Source organism: Geotrypetes seraphini, chromosome 2 (assembly GCF_902459505.1).
Source record: "Geotrypetes seraphini chromosome 2, aGeoSer1.1, whole genome shotgun sequence".
Taxonomy (NCBI): domain Eukaryota; kingdom Metazoa; phylum Chordata; class Amphibia; order Gymnophiona; family Dermophiidae; genus Geotrypetes; species Geotrypetes seraphini.
Window position 1 is genome coordinate 438,206,651 of NC_047085.1, and position 19,734 is coordinate 438,226,384.

General features: G+C 41.7%; 1 protein-coding gene across 1 annotated transcript in view; it reads right to left on the reverse strand.

Annotated features, from left to right (window-relative positions):
* Window positions 1-5,956: 5,956 nt before the first annotated feature.
* Window positions 5,957-19,734, reverse strand: part of LOC117355583 (uncharacterized protein C17orf98-like) — a 33,315-nt gene continuing 19,537 nt past the window's right edge. Inside the window, exons 2-3 of the mRNA XM_033934341.1 lie at window positions 14,802-14,901; window positions 5,957-6,807 (exon numbers count right to left, since the gene is read on the reverse strand). Coding sequence (XP_033790232.1) covers window positions 6,650-6,807; window positions 14,802-14,901 — 258 coding nt within the window. The 3' untranslated portion in view covers window positions 5,957-6,649. The remainder of the gene's footprint in view (window positions 6,808-14,801; window positions 14,902-19,734) is intronic.

Below are 19,734 nucleotides of genomic sequence, written 5' to 3' on the forward strand. Positions count from 1 at the left end.
CACAAGCCCATCAAGGCCTGTATCCTGTTTCCAACAGTGGCTAATCCAGATCACAAGTACTTGGTAATATGCCAAAAAAGTAAAACAGTTCATCTTAATAATAGTTTATGAACTTTTCCTTTAGGAAATTATCCTAATCTGAGGCTTACAAATAATCAATAAAAACTGGTGTGCTAACTTTTATCTACAGGATTCTTTAGGTAAAACATAGAATGTTTATTACTGCTGTTGACTTAATGCCATTAATGCTGCTGACATGAGAGGTGATGGGAGCATATATCCACCCTTCCTCTAGAAGCAGGCTCCTCACACACACAGAATATCCACTCCCCCTCTTCACAGTAGTTTGATTATCAACACTTTCCCGTTAACTGCCTGGTCCAGTTAATGCAACTTCCTGGCCTGTGAACAGGAAGTTGCATCAGAGAGAAGGCTCAGGTCGATGTGTCAACTGCCACTTTGAGTTCTCAGTTCAAGTTCCAAGCTTGGAAGAAGCAAATGTGAAATTGAACTGAAAGTGGCAACTGACACATTCTGAGTGTGTTTTCTGGTTCTTGAAGCAGAAATATGAAATATGTTGGACTACGTTTGGAAGCAATTCATATTCAACTATAGAAATAATAATTTTTAAGATAACTGTCATTTATAGTTTTTCACTATTTTGTCATTTAGAGAAGGTTATACCTGTGAAAGATTTCTAAACCTAAGTGTTTTTCAGCACTGGTGTATTTTGAGGTTTTTCCTCCTTTAGTTCATATTATTGTGGTATATGTCGATATATTACTCTGATAATCCTACCACGGTGTTATTAGTGTTGTTGCCTGACACTCCTCTTCCCCCCTCCCTCCCCCGTTCCACTCTGAACTTGTAGAACTTCATTATGGGAGTGGTTTTAGACCTCTGTCTTTTTGCTGGAATAAGGACAACACATTTCCAGATAAAATATACTATACAAATTTATTGATTAAAAAAAAATTATTATTCGTTTATAAGTATTTTGTCATATAATTCCCAGCTCTTACAGACCACTGGAAGACAGTAGCATAGTAAGGACTTCCCCGGGCGCCATCTTGGTGAGGACGCAGGCACCTGTCCTCTCTGCCTTCCACTTTCTTTCCCTGCCCCCTCCCACTGCCATACATGCACACCGCTTTCCTTCTCCTATACCTCTGTAACATTCCTGGTGTGAGCAGTAACCTCCAAGCTGCTGTCATGCTAGCATTGGCTCTTCCTCTGACATCACTTCCTGGACCTGCACCTAGGAAGTGACATCAGAGGACAAGCTGACGCTGGTGCAATAGCAGCTTGGAGATTGCTGCTCATGCCAGGAACGTTACAGAGGTATGGGAGAAGTGAAGTGGCATGCGCGTGGCAGGGATGGGTGGGGAAGGAGCGTGTGGAGGTGGGGGACAGAGAAGAGGGTGGGGGAGGGGCGCACCCACCCCGGGCACCTCTCACCCTCACTACGCCACTGCTGGTAGACTGGTATTGTTGAAAATAATAGATCAAAGTACTTAACTAAAAATAGAAATAAATGCATTTTTAATACTTAAGTAAAAGTAAAAATACAGTGAAGGACACAAGTAATTTCTTTAAGTGAAAGTAAAAACATTATTGCCTAATCTAATACTTTTTTAGTACAAGTATCATGACTACAATGAATGCAATTATGTTGATGTTTATATCCAACAACTGTATTGCTTTATAATCCACATTGCTTATAGTAAAATTAAGGGCTCTTTTTACGAAGGTGTGCAAGTGTTTTTAGTGCACGCACTGGATTAGAGCGTGCTATAGCGCATGCTAGCTGAAAAACTACCGCCTGCTCAAGAGGAGGCAGTAGCGGCTAGCGCACGCTATTCCATGTGTTAAGGCCCTAATGCGCCTTCATAAAAGGAGACCTAAATTTTGAAAATAACTGTCACTCATGTGGGTGTGCTTGTGAGTCAATGATCAAGCACAGTTGAAAAGGTGTTCAACACCTGCACTAGCAGAAAGTGGATTGATAAAAAGTTCCTTCAAATCAGGCCAGGCTGCAATATTAGTGATGTCTTCTGACTAGGTCTGCAGGTACTAATCATCATCATCTGCATCTGAAAAAGTCGAATTATTTATGTATTCAATTTTCTATACTGTTCTCCCAGGGGAGCTCAGAACAGTATATATGAATTTCTTCAGATACTCAAGCAATTTTCCAGATACCAAAGGCTCTTCCCATGGGAAAGGCCTTTGGTCTCTGGCCAATTGGAATCTTAGGCCACTCCCAGTGCATCCCAAAATGCACCGGAATGGGGAAGGCCCGCCATTTTGGAAGAAGCAGGCCTGCCAGCCAGGAGGAATGGGCATCCCTCTTGCCAGCCATCTCCTAAAGCTATGGGAGGGTGTTCAGGAGATGTCAGGGGGATGTTGGGGTGTGAGGGAGTGTCAGGGTATGTTGGGGAGTGTCAGGGAGTGTCGAGTGAGTGTTGGGGAATGTCAGGGGAATGTCGAGGTGTGTTGGGGAATGTCAGGTGAGTGTCGGATGGGTGTTGGGGAGTGTCGGAGATTTTGGGGATGGATGGGGCCTGCAGCAGCAGGGAGTGGGCATCCCTGCTACTGGGGGACATTGAGGGGGTTTCGGGGGCAGCAGAGGGAGGGATTTGGTATCCCTACTGCTGTGGACAGTGTTGGGTATGGGGTAGTGGTGGGATGAATTCGGTACCCCTCCTGCCGGCCAAATTCACAGGGGGGGATGGTTTGGGGGTTCTCTGCCGCAGCCACTCAGCTGTTAGTGGCAGGGGGATTCCCTTGACGTGATCAGTTAATGGGAAGGGATCAAGAGCGATTCTCAAATCTGCGCCTGTGACATAGGTGATGGTTAGAGAATCAGGCCGGTTAGGCAGGATTGGGCATCTGTCTCTTAGGCGCTTCTTAGGTGGCTGCAGAAACAGGCATCCTATACTGAATTTCCTCCTTAATGCTGTGCAGCCCATTCTATACCTAAGGGCTGCATGGCACTTACTTCACACTAATTCATTAACACACCTTAGTAAAAAGACCCCTTTATGAAAGAGGCATCTTTTTGTATTTCTGACATAGGGATTAATAAGAACATAATAGTTGCCGCTTCTGGGTCAGACCAGTGGTCCATCAAGCCCAGCAGTCTGCTCACGCGGCTGCCCTTTTGGTCAAAGACCACCGCCCTAACTGAGATTAGCCCTACCAGCATACGTCCTTGTTCAGTAGGAACTTGTCTAACTTAGTCTTGAATCCCTGGAGGGTGTTTCCCCCTATGACAGCCTCCGGGAGAACTTTCCAGTTTTGCAATAGGTCACATATTTAACTGTTTACAATGTAGTTTATATTCCAAAATTATTAACTTTGTGCATATTGTTTAATTAGATAGATTGTGAGTCTGTTGGGAAAGACAGGGAAAAATGCTCGAGTACCTGAATAAATTCATTTAAACCGTTCTGAGCTCCCTGGGGAGAACGGTTTAGAAAATTAAATAAATAATAAAATGAAAGGTACTCCATGTGTTATGCACATGTATAAAAGTGTCACTTAATATGGAGAGATATATATTGATCCTCTGTGATAATCAAAATTTAACTTCTAAAATCATAGCTCTAAATAGTATATAAAATATAATAATTATAATTGTGAAAACCTCAGACCCTGAACCCGTGACTGGTGATAATACCAAACTGAGGTTCATTGGGGGACCATCATCGTTTTCACTGTCCCCTCAACCATCCAAATATGTATATCGAGCAATAGACAAAGAACTTATCTGAAATGGATGGTATCCCCACTTTCATGAGCCTCAGCGGTGTATAAAGTGACTGGTGCCTGTGCTTGTGCAAAAGACCATTTTTCTACTCCATTATACAATCCCTGTCCCCCCGACTCGAGTTTCAAGTCTTCTTCAGGGAAGGACACTGTTAAATCTAAATATGATAAAGTGAGACAATATGAGTGTGTGATGATGTGAAAATTTAAAACCTATCAAATCGGGATCCAATGACATACATAAAGATACTAATAATATCACTAAATGTTAAATCTTAAATATGAACACAGGCAGCAATCCTGTGCCTAGCTTCAAATACAGTATTTTTAAATTCCCGGTATGGTGGTGAGGGGGTGGGGAAGTTTAAGATTTATCTATGTACTAAAATCCTGTATCTATTTATCTGCTCCACAGCAGTGCCTGCCAGCACTAGATATGTATGTATTTGAGATTTATTGACAACCTTTTATGAAGAGATTCATCCAAAGAGGTGTACAGCAGTAAAATGACCATAAGAATAAATACAAAGATATACTGTTTACGTAAGCAGCGGTTTTATAAAAGGGAAAGCGTGTATGTGGTCACTCCTCTCCTGGGCCCCTACTGTAATTTATATCAACATGTGCGCGGCCGGTTCTAACGTGCCCTCTTCAGATTTCCACTATTTATTATTTCTATACCGCTACCAGATGCACTCGCTGAACTGTCAATAGCTTTGTTTCTGACAACCACTTTGGAGTAAGATCAGATAGGAGGGAATGCAGTAAATGCCACTGATATTTAAGGACCTGAAAAATTCAGTGCTATGTGCTATTCAATAAACCGCATGTCCTTTATATGAAATAGCGTTTAGTGCGGATCCCACACCTAAGCTTTGGGTGCCCAACTTAGGCCTACTGAAACTTGGTGTAAACGATGACTCCCAAATTTTACACGATTAAGCAGGATTCTGTAATTTTGTATGCAACTGTCCCCTTCATGGGAGTTAGGCTCCATGCCTTATAAATTAGTGCTAATCCAGACGCTCCTACAAATTTTAATGAGTGCCAGTTGTTAGCATCTAACTATTGATGGTTCATTTATTTGTACGTGCATCTCAGAAGTGCACCCAAATTTGAGCATGAAACTTTGGGCACCAGATATAGAATTCAAAGGATAGTGATCAGGAGAGGACTATTTTATTTATTTATTTATTTTTAATTTCTATTCCAACTATCAACTAGGCATATTACAAATTCACATACATAATATAAAAATACAAAATTCTACATATAAGATTAATTTTAAAATAATACATCAAAAACTTCATTTTAAATTAGTCTTTGTGAGAGAACTACCAACATCTCCTTACTTATAGAAAGTTTTTCAAATGATCCAAAGTCAGAGCCTAATCTTAATGATCCATTCATTGCATTCCATAGTGTGGGGCCAGCTGCTGAGATTGCTGACATCCAGGTCTTTTTATAATGCACATCATGAACAATCTCATTGTCATTTGTGAACGCAATTCGCGATTTGACATATATTTTCTCAAGGCCTGAATCGGATACCGTGGTGCCTCCCCGTAGAGTACCTGAGGTATTGCAGTCAAGATTTTGTACTCAATACGGTATTCAATGGACAACCAATGTAATTGTTTCAGGACTGGAGATATGTGTTCATAACGAGACACCCCATGATCATCCTTGCTGCTGTATTTTGTACACTCGGAAATAGACCATTGCAAAAGTCTAGTCTGGTAATAACGAGACTTTGAATTACATCGGCTTTGTTCTAGAGAGTATTCTCATCTGCAGGAATGCACTCTTAACAACGTTCAGAATATGATGTTCCATTGATAAGTGACTGTCTAAGTACTGTACAATCTTTTTCTCCTTTGACCTTTGTGGTGGTTCACTGACATCTGAGTTTCTCTGTCTATTCTTTCAGTTGCAGACGATATAAACATTAACATCTAAATCTTCCATACCCTTTCATTTGTGCATAGGCACCAGTGGCGCAGGAAGAATGGCAGGGGGTGTGGATCGCCCCGGGCCCTGTCTTGGCAGGAGCGCTGGCGCCTCTCCTCCTCTCTGCCCCTCTTGAAATGTTTGTTGCTTGCACCAGCCTCGGCTCCCCTCTTATGTCAATTCCTGGTCACGGGACCAGGAAGTGACATCAGAGGGGAGCCGAGGCTGGCACGAGCAGGAGGTGGAAGATGCAGCTTGTGCCGGCAAACATTTCAAGAGGTATTCAGGGGGAGGGGTGCTCGAGCAGTAGGGAAAAGTATGGAGGTGTATAGCACGGTGATGCTGGTTGCTACTTCCCCAGGTGACCCCCCTCCCTCACCAAGCCACTGATGGGGACCCTGACAAATATACAGTGTTCTTCTCAGAAGTTTAATGCTTTTAAACTTTCCAGAAATTGGAATGCTGAAATTGGGTATTTACCAATTCAATTTTCTATACCATTCTCCCAAGGGAGCTCAGAACGATTTACATGGATTTATTCAGGTACTCAAGCATTTTTCCCTGTCTGTCCCAGTGGGCTCACAATCTATCTAATGTGCCTAGGGCAATGGGGGGATTAAGTGGCTTGCCCAGGGTCACAGGGAGCAACATGGGTTTGAACCCACAACCCCAGGGTGCTGAGGCTGTAGCTTTAACCACTGCGCCACAGACTCCCCTCCAAAATTCTAGATGTTGAAAATGGAATTTGATTACATCTTTTAGGATAGGCTCATGATCTTATCACTAGCTGTGTGTGAAATATTCTGGAGCCATTTTCCTGCCTGACAGCGCTTATTTTTCTTAATTCTGAAAGAAAGTAAAAAAAAAAAAAAAGCCTACAGGGCTATGCAGTAATCTCTGTCTCACTCACGATACTAACAGAAATGAGTTAGTAAATTGGCAGGTCTGTCAATATCCCAAAAGATGATGGTTTATTGCGTAATGTTGGAACATTTCTTCTGTATCCATAATTGCCATTGTATCCGACAAATGGTTTGATCCTGCTTAGAAACAGCCCGTGACCCCTCACATATTCTGCAGAGTGACCTGATGGAAAGAAGGCAGATAATTATTAGTGACCGCATTTATGAAGTACTGTATAGAAGCAAAAGCAAAGAAGAAATCCAACAATTCTGCAGGGAAAATCAAGTAGCAAGGACTAAGAGGAAAACTGCAGAAATGATGTACTGAAATCAGGAATTGTATTGAGAAGTCAACAAATGTTGTTTTCTTTTTCTTTTTTTATTCATATTTGAAATCCAATACATAGTGCAACAGATTAACTATCAAATAATATAATATACTGCACTCTAATCAAACAAATAGTATATAAATACTTAGTCCCGTCCCCCCGCCCTCCATGACCCTCCCCCCCCTTCCCGCCCCTCCTGGATGTGTACAACAATCTTTCATGAATCAAAGGGAAATAATGTTAATAATTAATATTTAAATCTTGCAATATTTTGTTAACGGGCCTCAAATTTCCTTGAATTTACTATGGTGTCCCAACTGTAAATAATTAATATTTTCAAACTTATAAATCTGGCATAAAGATTCCCACCAAAAACTATAATTTAAATTATCCCATTTTTTCCAGTATAAGCTGCATAGCCACTCCTGTCATGATGAGGAACAATTTATTCTGGTTTGCATTGAGTGGTCTCTTGGGGAATAATACCGTTCCAAACAATATTATATCATATGACAACGATAATGGAGCTTCCAATATCGTAATAATTTGACCCCAAAATGGATCTCCAGAATTTAAGTATCAAGGGACAATAATAGGGGTCCAAAAACTTCTGTGCAATAAAAAAAAACAACACACATGTTTGTCTCATAGATGCTGACGCTGTACATCTCATCCTCCAAGACCAAATTCATGGTCATTGAGATACAGTAATGTTGTTTTCCAAATGATGGTTCTTATGGAACACCGAGACCCGACACGGTCCGTGTTTTGAAGAAACACTCCTTCCTCCCTTGTAGATAAAATAAATATCTACAAGTTTGGAACGTGGAATGGTGATTTGGAGTGAAAAAGTATGAGGGTGGTAAAGAGTGAAAAGGTGGGGAGGAAAAATGAGGAGCAATGGAGCACCGGTTAGATGTGCATTTGGAGGACAGATAACATTAAAAAGATTGAGTGGTAAAAACACATTGTGGAAAAAAAAACAAATTGTGAAAAAGGACAGAAGGCACCCCTTACCATGTCAAGAAAAGACGCCTGTGGATTCCTCGTATAGTGATACTAAGGGCTCCTTTTACAGAGGTGCGCTAGTGGTTTTAGCGCGCATTTAGAGCACGCTATAATGCCGCATGCATTAGCCGCTACCGCCTCCTTTTAAGCAGGTGGTAATTTTTCAGCTAGCGCGCGCTATAGCACGCGCTAATCCGGTGCGTGCACTAAAAACACTAGTGCACCTTTGTAAAAGGAGCTCTAAGAGAGTATAGGTGAACGGTAAGTGGATGAGGTGAGCTTGGATATAAAGAAGAAGAAAAAATAAAGAAAAGAAATGAAGGCGGAGAGCGTATACGTACTTAACTGCAAATCGTACTAGGTATGAATAGAACCAATTGGAAATAGAAACTATAAAAACATGTATAGTCTGATATTAAAAAAAGTAAACATATGTAATGAATAAAACCCGAGGGTGGAAAATATCAAGATAAATCAATGATAGGTCTTGAACATAATATACATAACCATGGATATAGATGCAATGCAACTACTCTACAATGGATCTTAAGTCTGTTAACATAACTGCATAAAAATGACTATCAAATTGGTAGTACAATGAACACGGAAAAGGAGATGAAAATTATAAAGGCAACATCGTAAGTAAAACCAGGCAAAACACATGTATTATAAATAGAATGCCAATTATGATAGCTCTAAATCCTGTGCCTATTGCTTTGTCAGACACCATGGCGCTCATGGGAAAATGCCACCCGTTCCAAACTCCGTAGATGTTTATTTTAATATATTTTACTACAGGACCCCTGAGGAAGGAGTATTTCTTCAAAACACGGACCGTTCCACAAGTACCATGTAGAAACAGCAACCACAGGAAGTTAATTTAGAAGCCATATTCGTGATTTGGATGTATATAAACTGGCATTTCGATGTGTACACATCTGAATCCTAATTTTAGAAAACTAGGCCTATACCTGTCCAAATTGCAAATATGTGCACATGACAATGAGATGTGCTTTGGGTGGGATTAGGGTGTAGCTAATCTATCCATGTGATTCCTCACTACAGATGGGGAATTTACTTGTATGTCCCTGAGAACAACATCAGGATTTATACCTACTCATGTGGGGGAGAGGGGAAAGGGTAGATCATGTTGTTCAGTGCTCTGCTGGAGAGATTAGGATTGTCATCCCCTCTGAAAGTAATACTGGTAAATGATATCAGGATCTATGAGCCCAATGCTCAAAGAAATCTGGGCTTGCAACATTTCACTTACTGTCTTTGGGGGGGGGGGGGGGTTGTGGCTAATGCATGGAGGCTTTTGACCACTGATTTACCGTGCACGAAAGCATGGACTGAAAGTCCAATGCTAATAAGCTTGCTATTATTAAAATGAGCACATTAGTGACTCCGTGCAATGCTCAGAACTACAGTGCACTGCCCTAACAAGTAAAATTTAGTGGCAGCTCTGGAGCTGGCAGTAGGTTTTCATCTTTAGGGCAGGGCGACTTTTACAGCAGCAAAGGCCTCCTAGCGCAGGCAGAAGGATGCATGGTGGCACAACACACCTCCCTGCACAATTTCTGCCACCCAAACACACTCCGACGGTTCCTTCTCCTCCACCCCTCCCCCATTCACTGGACATGCGCACAGCTCTTGCGGGCGGGCGCCAAGAATGTTCCAAGCCCTGTACCAACCAATGCTCAAAACTAACAGCATGCACATAGTTTGCATGCGATTAGTGTTGAGCCGCTAACATAAAATCGGTGCTCCACCCAGTGTTTTCCAAGCAGCGCCGGAGTTCTGTGCATCTCCCTTTATCACAGATTAGGAAAACGCTGACATATATGTGTCTAAAATGGCAGACAAACTCATGTATATGATGCCATATACACATGCATATAGATTCTCTGGTCACAATTCGATTTATGGTGAATGCCCTTGTGAGGTGTAACCTTTAAAGTATCTTGACTGCACAGTCGACACTTAAAGGATTTCCACCTTCTTCATTAGGCCATCAAGATCTTTTCATATTTTTCATATACAGTCCCTGAAAGCACATTAATTTCATTCAAAAACTTCTCAAACGTTTAAATGAATAAATCCAAGTTTATTTACATTTTAATATACTGACCATCATCGTGTATCTGACCGACTTACAAAGCTAAAAACATGAAAAGAAAATGGGGTAAAGTAGACGAGGACGATGACGTACATGAGAGAGGGGGAGAGAGGAGCAGGAAAGTTTATAATTACATTGTAAAAAAAATAAATGATCCAAACTTCATTTCATCTCTGACACAGCAGGGTAGTTCAGCACTGTACAGTATATTAAACATGTAAAAGACAATCCCTGCTCCATAGAGCTTACAATTTAATCAAAACAAACAAATGGGACAAATAGGGGTTAGGGAATGTCTCACAGAGGGAAAGATAAAACAGACATTACAACTTTACAGAGAGTTAAGAGCGGTGAGTGAAGAAAAGGTGTGGTTGATGGGTGTCATTTTAGATAGGCTTTCAAGTTGTATCTTCAATTCTTATACTGTACCTCACTTAAGAGAATTTCTGGAAAGAATGTTAAATAAGATTAACTATATAATACCTGAATCATAATTTGCCAAGGTGAGTAATTAAGGCAGCATAGATGGCCCCAATCTCAAGTCCAATCTTCCTAGAAAGGAGGTCAAATATGAAACTAGCTCAGCTTTCTAGGCCTGCATCACTATTTAGCTGTCTTGATCAATAGTTTGTTTCCCTAAGTTATTGTCAGCACTGAATTACACTATCCTGAATGCGACATATCTAATAAGTTATTTGACAAAAAGGAATCAAGAGATTTGTTGCTTGCACCTCATCCTACTGTACAGCGAACAATGTAAATGAAGAATTAGACCTCTTACAGCACTGTCAGAAGAACCAAGAGTGCATAAAATTTGGTGGGCCCAGGAGAAGGCCAGAATAAAGGCCAAGATGAACAGAATTTCCATTGCATCTGGATGTCTCATTTCCGATTTGTATGTTCTTTCTAAAATCTGCTTTTCCTTGTTCTGGTGACTTTGTGGCAAATAATTGGTGTAAAATGCTTGAATTTCTTTAAAAAAAATATCTTAGATTCTATAGTAAGGGAATGTATACTGCCTTTTTGTTTCATTGGCATTTCAAAGCTGTTGGCACTGGAGGATTAAGTCCTGCCTGGACTATGGTAACTCATTGTACCATGGAATTACAAAAAAAAAAAAAAAAAAGAGATCAGACGTCTTCAGATAATCCAAAATACTGCAGTCAAGATCATATCACTCCCCTCTTGATCAAAGCCCATTGGCTTCCCATCGCCCACCGTATCACTTATAAAACATTACTGCTGGCATTTAAAACAAGAAAAACCGGACAACCGGTATTTATTAACAAACTTTTGATTCCAAATTCCCCTTCACGTACCCTCTGATCTTCTGATCAAAATTTATTAGTAGTTCCGTAACTCAGACACATCAATACGAGAAGAAATTCCATCTTTTCGGTTGTTGCTCCCTCCTTTTGGAATTTAATGCCTAACCATTTGAGAGAGACAACATCCATGGAGAAATTCAAATTTTTTCTTAAAACATTCCTTTTTAAAGACACATTCCAAGTTTGATTGTCCTTTTAAGGATTTCATAAAAACTTACTTTCAGCCCACTTAAGTTGGACTGCTAAGTGTTACCCTTACCTTTTGTATTTGCCTAGACCTCTTTCTTTCGTTTATTTACATTCTAGTTCTCCCTTTTTTCCATTTGTTTCAGTATGTCCTTTTGTCTTATTTGTCCACTGTCTTAATTGATGATGTCTTTGTTATTATTTGTCCTCCCCCTGATTTTATTGTATAACCATCTTGAAACTATTGATAAGGCAGTATATCAAATTTTAAATAAACTTAGAAACTTGAAACTTGGACTTGCCCAGGGACACAACGAGCAGCACCAGGAGTTGATCTCACAACTGGAGAATGACACGGTGACAAAATTCATCACCGTTCCCGTCCCCGCGGATAACCGCGGGAAATAATCCCATCTCATTTTCTAGTGTCTATTTCAACCTCGGTCCTTCTACACCAGCATTCTTCAAAGCAAAGCTTGCAGGTCAGTGGTTGTGCCCAATTACGGTTATCCGCGGGGACGGGAACGGTGATGAATTTTGTCACCGTGTCATTCTCTACTCACAACCTCTGGGTGCAGAGGCAGCAGCTCAACTAGTGAACCTCAGCCCTTCTTTCTTGATGCCACATCATGTCAGATCATACCATAGTCTTGAGTTAAAATTTTCTTTCCTTATGAATAGGTTATGAAAACTCCACAATAACTAATCATTGCAAATATATATTATTCATGTGAGGTTGCTTTTCACAAAGGCTGAACTGGAGAGTGTTGGCAGTGTGCCCTTATGGATTCTGGGCGTAAAAAGGAAAGTCTTGCATAAAGTTTTCATTAACCTTAAAAAAAAACCTGTAAATTTAAGGGAAAAAATGTAATCTAATCAGTTCAATATTTTGTTAATGGCTTCCAAACATCTTGAAATTTCCTAAAACATCCTCACTGTATTGCAATAAATCTTTCCATTTTATAAATATGACCCAAGAAATTCCACCAAAAATTATAATTTAATCTACTCCAGTTTTTCCAATTATACATAATTTGTTGAATTAAGATGGGGGAGGGGGTGTAATTTTACTATTACATATTGTATAATATATAATAGGAAAGGGTGGAAAGGGTGGGAGATAAGAGCATATCATTTGTACTATTGATGATTATTAAGTGATATATTTATTGTTAATCTGTTTTAACATATTGACACACTTATTGTAAGTTTGAAAATGAATAAAGATTTTTTTTTTTAATGTGCTTTTTTTTTTCAATCTGAATAAAGTAATGTGGTTACTGTGTTAGTCGACTTGGACATAAGCACCAACATGTTAAAATGATTGGAGGAGCCGAACATCTTGCAAGTAGCTGTACCAGAGAGAAAAATGAATGTAAAGCCAGACGTTTAAGCATAGGCATAAATCAATCTGTTCTGTAAGATGAAATATAGGGTCTGAGTTAGGTTGAGGGAGAAGGAGTGATGACTGTTGAGTGCTGAGTGCTGGTCTCGGAGGTGTTCAATGGTCTGGTTTGTTTTATCTGGCATAATGATGTCTGCCATTGAGGCATCTTATATGCCTTATGTAGTTTTATATCTTGATGTATGTCAGGGTTTTGCCAATTTTTGTCTTAAAATGATACTCATCGTTGATGCGACGTGCATGTAATATGCAATTTGATTTTATATGTAAGTATGTAATTGGTACAGGGTGTTTTTGTATTGTATTGATTTGTACGATGACTGTTAATGTCTTATTTTGTATGGTCATATGTAACTTGCCCTGGATAAGGGCAGAGGAGAAATAAATAAAACAAACCCCCCCCACCAAGTTAACTGACATTCATAAAATATGTACAACAATGTAATTATCAGTTTAAATAAAGAGTAATAGAAAACTGAAACGCTCTTCCGGAGGCTGTTATAGGTGAAAACACCCCCCAGGGATCCAAGACAAAGTTAGACAAGTTCCTGCTGAACCAGAACGTACACTGGTAAGGCTAGTCTCAGTTTGGGCACAGGTCTTTGAACTAAGGGCCGCTGCAGGAGAGGACTGCTGAGCACGATGAACCACTGGTCTGACCCAGCAGCAGCAATTCTTATGTTCTTATGTTCACAGAAGAAGTTTCTACCAGGGCTCAGAGCACTAAATGCTGCGATGCTGCTCCAACACTCATAAAATTCCTATGAGCGTTGGATCAATGTTGGATCATTTGGCGCTCCGGGCTGCAGCTTAATAAAAGAGAGCCATAGAAAGAAAAGTTGAAAAAGTAGGTCCTGCCTACTCTCTTTTCTCATGCCTGGGTACAGGCAGTCAACCAGGCAGGAGGCATCCAGAGACAGAACCCCACACTGTGTGCGTCCTTCAGACGGTCCTAGCATTTCCCAGTACATCATAAAGAATGCATAAGTTTTGAAAAAAGAAACCAAACAGTTCTTGTAAAAATATAAAATTGTAATTACATTATTTTTCCTTCGATATCCATGCAAGTATTTGATTTATTTGGGGGGGAATTAAATATCTTGTCTTGGTTCCAGAACAGTTAAGGTCTTTTCTTGATTTTAAAAAAAAAAAAAAAAAAATGCACCAGTTGATACCATATCTTTAAAGACTGAAAATTAGGAGGAAAGAAAGTCTACTTTGGGGGGGGGGGGGTCCTTTTATTAAGGCATACTAACTGATTAGCGTGCGCTAAATGCTAAGGCATCCATTATATTCTATGAGCACTTTAGCATTTAGTGCACGTTAATAAAAGGATCCCTTTATTTGTAAGATGCTATTTTTCTTGTTTTAAACTCCACTGTTCTCCCTCCCCATCTACCTCTTGAATTGTGGCCTAGTATGATTTGAGGGCGTCTTAATTTTTATTCTGAATGATGCTAATTTTCTTTCTTTGTTAAATTGTGCTTCCATCCTTATCAGAATTTCTGTATAGAAGGGAATTTCAAAGTGTTAGTAAATATATAAATTGAAAAATAATTCTACAGGGGACTTAGGTCAGTCTTAAATAAAAGATGCTATGTAAGCTCAATAAGGCCCCTCTTACAAAGCCACAGCAGTGATTCCCAGCATGGCAAATGTGACGTAGCCCATTCAGTTCCCATGGGCTGTGTCACTTTTATGCTGTGCTGGGACTCATTACCGTGGCTTTGTAAGAGGGACCTTAAGTTTTGCATCACTTGATGCAGTGGTGGTACAGACATCTAATCTGTTTCTCACTGATACCTGCGCCGGAGTTATTCCTGGTGCTCAGGTAGATGGCAGCAGCACCCTTGACCTGAAAGCGATCTGCCAGCTCACCATAGGTGGATGTTCCGCCATTTGACTGTCAAAAGAGAAGACTCTTTGGTCACACATGCAGTAGGGTTTGTTGTTAGATCAAAGACAAGACTAGGAACTTCAATCAGCAGATGGAATATCCAAGATCATCATGTTTGACAATCACTTTGGATTATCAGCAAAGCTTATGTGGTCATTATTGAGAAAACTGTTAACACAGATTTAATGCACATAAGCCAGTTCAATGCAGGGCTTTTTTGTAAACTTGCTTTCATGTGTAAATATTCTTTTTCTGTATTACTCCCCCTTTTACAAAACCGCAAAAGTGGTTTTTACGCAAGCCAGGGCACTGAATGCTCTGCGCTGTTTTCAATACTCATAGAGTTCCTATGAGCCTCGGGAACAGCACAGAGCTTTCTGCATGTCATCCTGCACTATAAAACGCTTCTGTGGTTTTGTAAAGGGGGGAGTAAATTATTTATAGTCTGCCTAAAACTAACCCCCTCTTCTATTAAACTGCGCTAGCAGTTTTTAGTGCAGAGAGCCATGCTGTATGGCCCGCGCTGCTCCCGATGCTCCTAGGAACTCTATGAGCGCCGGGAGCAGTGCGGGCCATTCAGCGCGGCCAGTGGCGTACCTAGCATATGTGACACCCGGGGCCCATCATTTTTTGACACCCCCCCATCTGTACGAAAAACATGATTTTTAGTAACAAGCCACACGTCACACATGAGTACCTATAAAAGGCAGCATGTTACATATGCAGTGAGCAGTACATCAATACACCCATTGTAAAACTAAACAAGCCAGACTAGTACAGATCAATCCTGCAGTCAATCCTAACAAAAAATCATGTCTTTTGAACACACAGAGCACAGAAAACACCTTTGCCTAGTATGAAATATGTCATCACAAACTAACCCCTCCCTCTTTTACAAAACTGTAGTGTGGATTTTAGCCATGGTGGTAACAGCTCTGATGCTCATAGAATTCCGAGCATCAGAGCTGCTACCACTATGGCTGGCGCTAAAAAACGCTCCACAGTTTTGTAAAAGGGGGGATAAAATAGAAATACATAGACAAAGGTTAAATTGAACCAGTAAGAAGCTGGACTCTGCATACAGTGCACCACAGAAACAGTGACACTTCTCCTAAAGCAATAAATAAATATAATTTTTTTTTCTACCTTTGTCTTCTGTGGTTTCTGCTTTCCTCATCTTCTTGTAACTCTCTTCCTTCCATCCACTGTCTACCGTCTCTCTTCCCCTATATGGCATCTTCTCTCCTTCTATGCCCCTTCCAGAAACTGTATGCCTCCCCCTTCCATCTCTCCTTTCACTCCCATTGGTCTGGCATCTCTCTCCTCTCCTTCCCTCTCCCACACCTCTCCTCTGCAATCCCTTTCCCTTTTTTCCCTCATTTTCCTTTTCAATTTATTTTCTGCATCTGTCTAGATTACGTTCTTACTACCCTCTCATCAATGATCTTTTTTACTGTCTACTTAAAGCTTGCCACCTCTTTCCCTCACCCCTCCAATGTTTCCCTAACTCAATCCTTTTCTCCCCATCATGTGCCCTCCTTTTATTTATCCCCTCCTTCCATCATGTACCCTCTTTCTCCAACCCATCCATCTAGTACCTTCTCCTCTCTCTGTCCACTTCCATCCAGCGTCTGCTCCCCTCTTTATCTCCTCCCATTTCCTTCCTGCATTTGCTCCCTTATCGCTCCCATCTGCACTTCCATCCAGCAGAGGCTCCCCACTACCATCCAATGTCTGCCATTTCTCTCGCCATCCACCCCTCTTCAATCAGCATCTAACCCTTTCTCTCCCTCCAATATCCTTCCCCCTTATGTCTCTCCACTTTCTCTGTACATCAATTCTATCAGCACCACCCTTCCATACCACCCTGCCCCCTTTCTTTCCCTCCACCACTCTTCCATTCCAGCAATCTTGCTTCTTTCTCTCCCTTCATGCAGCAAGGTCCCACAATGATTGTAGCTGCTGGCTGCCAGTCCACCCCACTCCGACGTACTTGCTCTGGAGCGGACTCAGCAGCCGCATGCTGGAAGGTCCCGCGATGACTCATCTGCTGACTCTGCTCCAGAAGAAGTAAGTTAAGTCGGAGGGGGTGGACCTGGCAGACGCAGGGAGTTGTGGCAAAGTCCCACAATGACTGCGTCTGCCGGGTTCACCCCCTCCGACGTAACTTACTTCTTCTGGAGCAGAGCCAGCAGATGAGTCAGCGCGGGACCTTCCTGCACCTCAGCACGGCTGCCGACTCTGCTGCAGAGAAAGTAAGTCAGAGGTAACGTGACCATTTATTTTTTTCATCAAAAGGGGACATCTATTAATTGACTGTGTATCCTTTCTTTCATTTCTTTCTTTCTGCACTCAGGCCCAACAATTGTCCCTTTCTATTCCCTCCCTCCTTCCTTCCCATGTCCTTAGTGCCCCCAGTGCCTGATTTGCTACATGCAGCAAAAATTGTAATAGTAATTTTGAAGTCAGATTCCTACCATCATTAATCAGTGTTGAGGCCAAGATCTTAGTGCTCCCAGTGCCTCTGTCCTATGTCCTTAGTGCCCCCAGTGCCTCCGTCCTGTGTCCATAGTGCCCCCAGTGTCTCCTTCCTGTGTCCATAGTGCCCCCCTGTGCCTCCGTCCTGTGTCCTTAGTGCCTCCATCCTGTGCCCATAGTGCCCTCAGTGCCTCCGTCCTGTGTCCATAATGCCCCCAGTGCCTCCTTCTCATGTCCTTAGTGCCCCCAGTGCCTCCGTCCTGTGTCCATAGTGCCCCCAGTGCCTCCTTCCCGTATCCTTAGTGCCTCCTTCTTATGCCCCCCACTACCTTCCAGATTTTGGCCACCCCCAAAGCCAGCCTGCCTGTCTACCTATCTCCCTCCCTCCCTGCCATGCTAAAGCCAGCCAGCTTGCCTGCCTACATCCTGCCCTCCCTGCCACGGGAAAAAAAAAAAAAGCACCTCTCCCCTTCCTTTCCCCCGGCCGCACCGCTACAATCCTACCTCCCCCCGCCGACAAGAAGTCTTTCCGATATCAATTCTGACGTCAGAGAGGATGTTCTGGGCCAGCCAATCAATGCCTGGCTGGCCCGGAACGTCCTCTCCGACATCAAAATTGACGTCAGAAAGACTTCTTGTCGACAGGGGGAGGTAGGATTGTTGCGGTGCGGCCGGCGGAAAGGAAGGGCAGGAGGATCCGGACCTGGCCAGCTGTGCACCCCCCCCCCAAGCCATGCACCTGGGGCGGACAGCCCCCCCGCCTCCCCCCTTGGTACGCCACTGAGCGTGGCTCCCTGTGCTAGAAACGCTAGCGCAGTTTCGTAAAAGAGGGGTGTAAGTGGATCAAAATTAACATCATAATTAGAAGAATGAAGACACAAAGGGCCTGATTCCATAAATGGCACATAACCATGCCTAACTTGTAGTTTATAGTTTATTTACTTGAATCCCGCCTTATACAAAGCGGCTCACAACTAGAGAGTTGCGCGGGGACAGAAATCCCACCCATCCCCGCCAGGATCCTCTCCGTCCCCACCCATCCCCGCAAGGAATTACCTCCATCCCCGCCTGTCCCCATAAAAAGCAGCAATTACTTCTGACAGGATCATCAATTCCACAGTTTCTTTTGTGTCTGCACTGCTGTTTTCTTTGTGGAATCTCTTTGGTGGAACCCTTTTTTTGTTTTCTGTTCAGTTAATTAACTTATAAACCCCCTCTTTTACTAAGGCTGACGTCTCCATTATATTATATGGACGAGGAGTCCCGTTGGCTAGAGGGGGTTCCCCATGGGAGCCCCGTGGACCAGAGGGGGGTCTCCGTGGGAGTCCCATGGGTTAGGGGGTTTCCTGCAGGATTCCCGTGGGACCCGCGGGATTCCCACGATCCACGTTTCTGTGCAGATCTCTACTCACAACAAATACATACATAATCATCATCATCATAACAATACATATACAAAAACAGTTACAAACAATAAAATAATTAAACAACCAGCGCCCCTTCACACAAATCAAAATTCAGGTCCCATACTTCATTTTACAGAAAAGGTGTCTTTTTAGTAATGTTTAAAAATTCTGCAAATCTTTCTGCTGGTTTACATACAATGGAAGCTTGTTCCATTCCCTGGGGCCTACAAATGAAAATAAACTGTCCCTGCCTTAACTGCTTAACTGTGGGAATATGTAAATCTGCACGATCTACAGAACATAACTAATGGGGTGGAATACGTGGCAGAATGTTATCCACCAAATACTTTGGTGCTAAATTATGCACACAAAGGTAGACCATTAACAGGAACGCCAATATATGAGCATATCATACCATATCTCCGACAGCTGCACTGTTGCCAGTTGCATTTAGAATCCAGTATAAGACAGTCATGATTTGTCACCAATTTCTATATGGCATGATCCCTGAATTCTTTAAGAATATGATGTCTGGTTATCAACCAACAAGATCATTGCGATCTGAAAATTCTGCATTGCTGAAAACAAGTGTCAACCCAAAATATGTGGAAACTAAGGCGATGACCTTCTCATGTGCAGGAGTAAAATTGAGGCTTCTCCTTGTTGGGCAAATTCAGATGTGCAGTGATAGGGGTTCATTCAGAAAGTTACTTAAAACACAATTATTTGTTGATGCATTCCTTTGAATATTGATTACACTTGTTTGATGATTTGCGGCAAGAATTGAATCCTTCTGTTTCTGTTTGTTTTAATTTGTTTTAACATTTTATGTATGTAACAGTTTTGTATACCATTTTGGTATAAAACTGTATAGAAATGATTAAAATAAATAAATAACAAATTCTGTATTTCAATTTAAGCCAATACAATGTGACATAACATTCTGACACGTGCT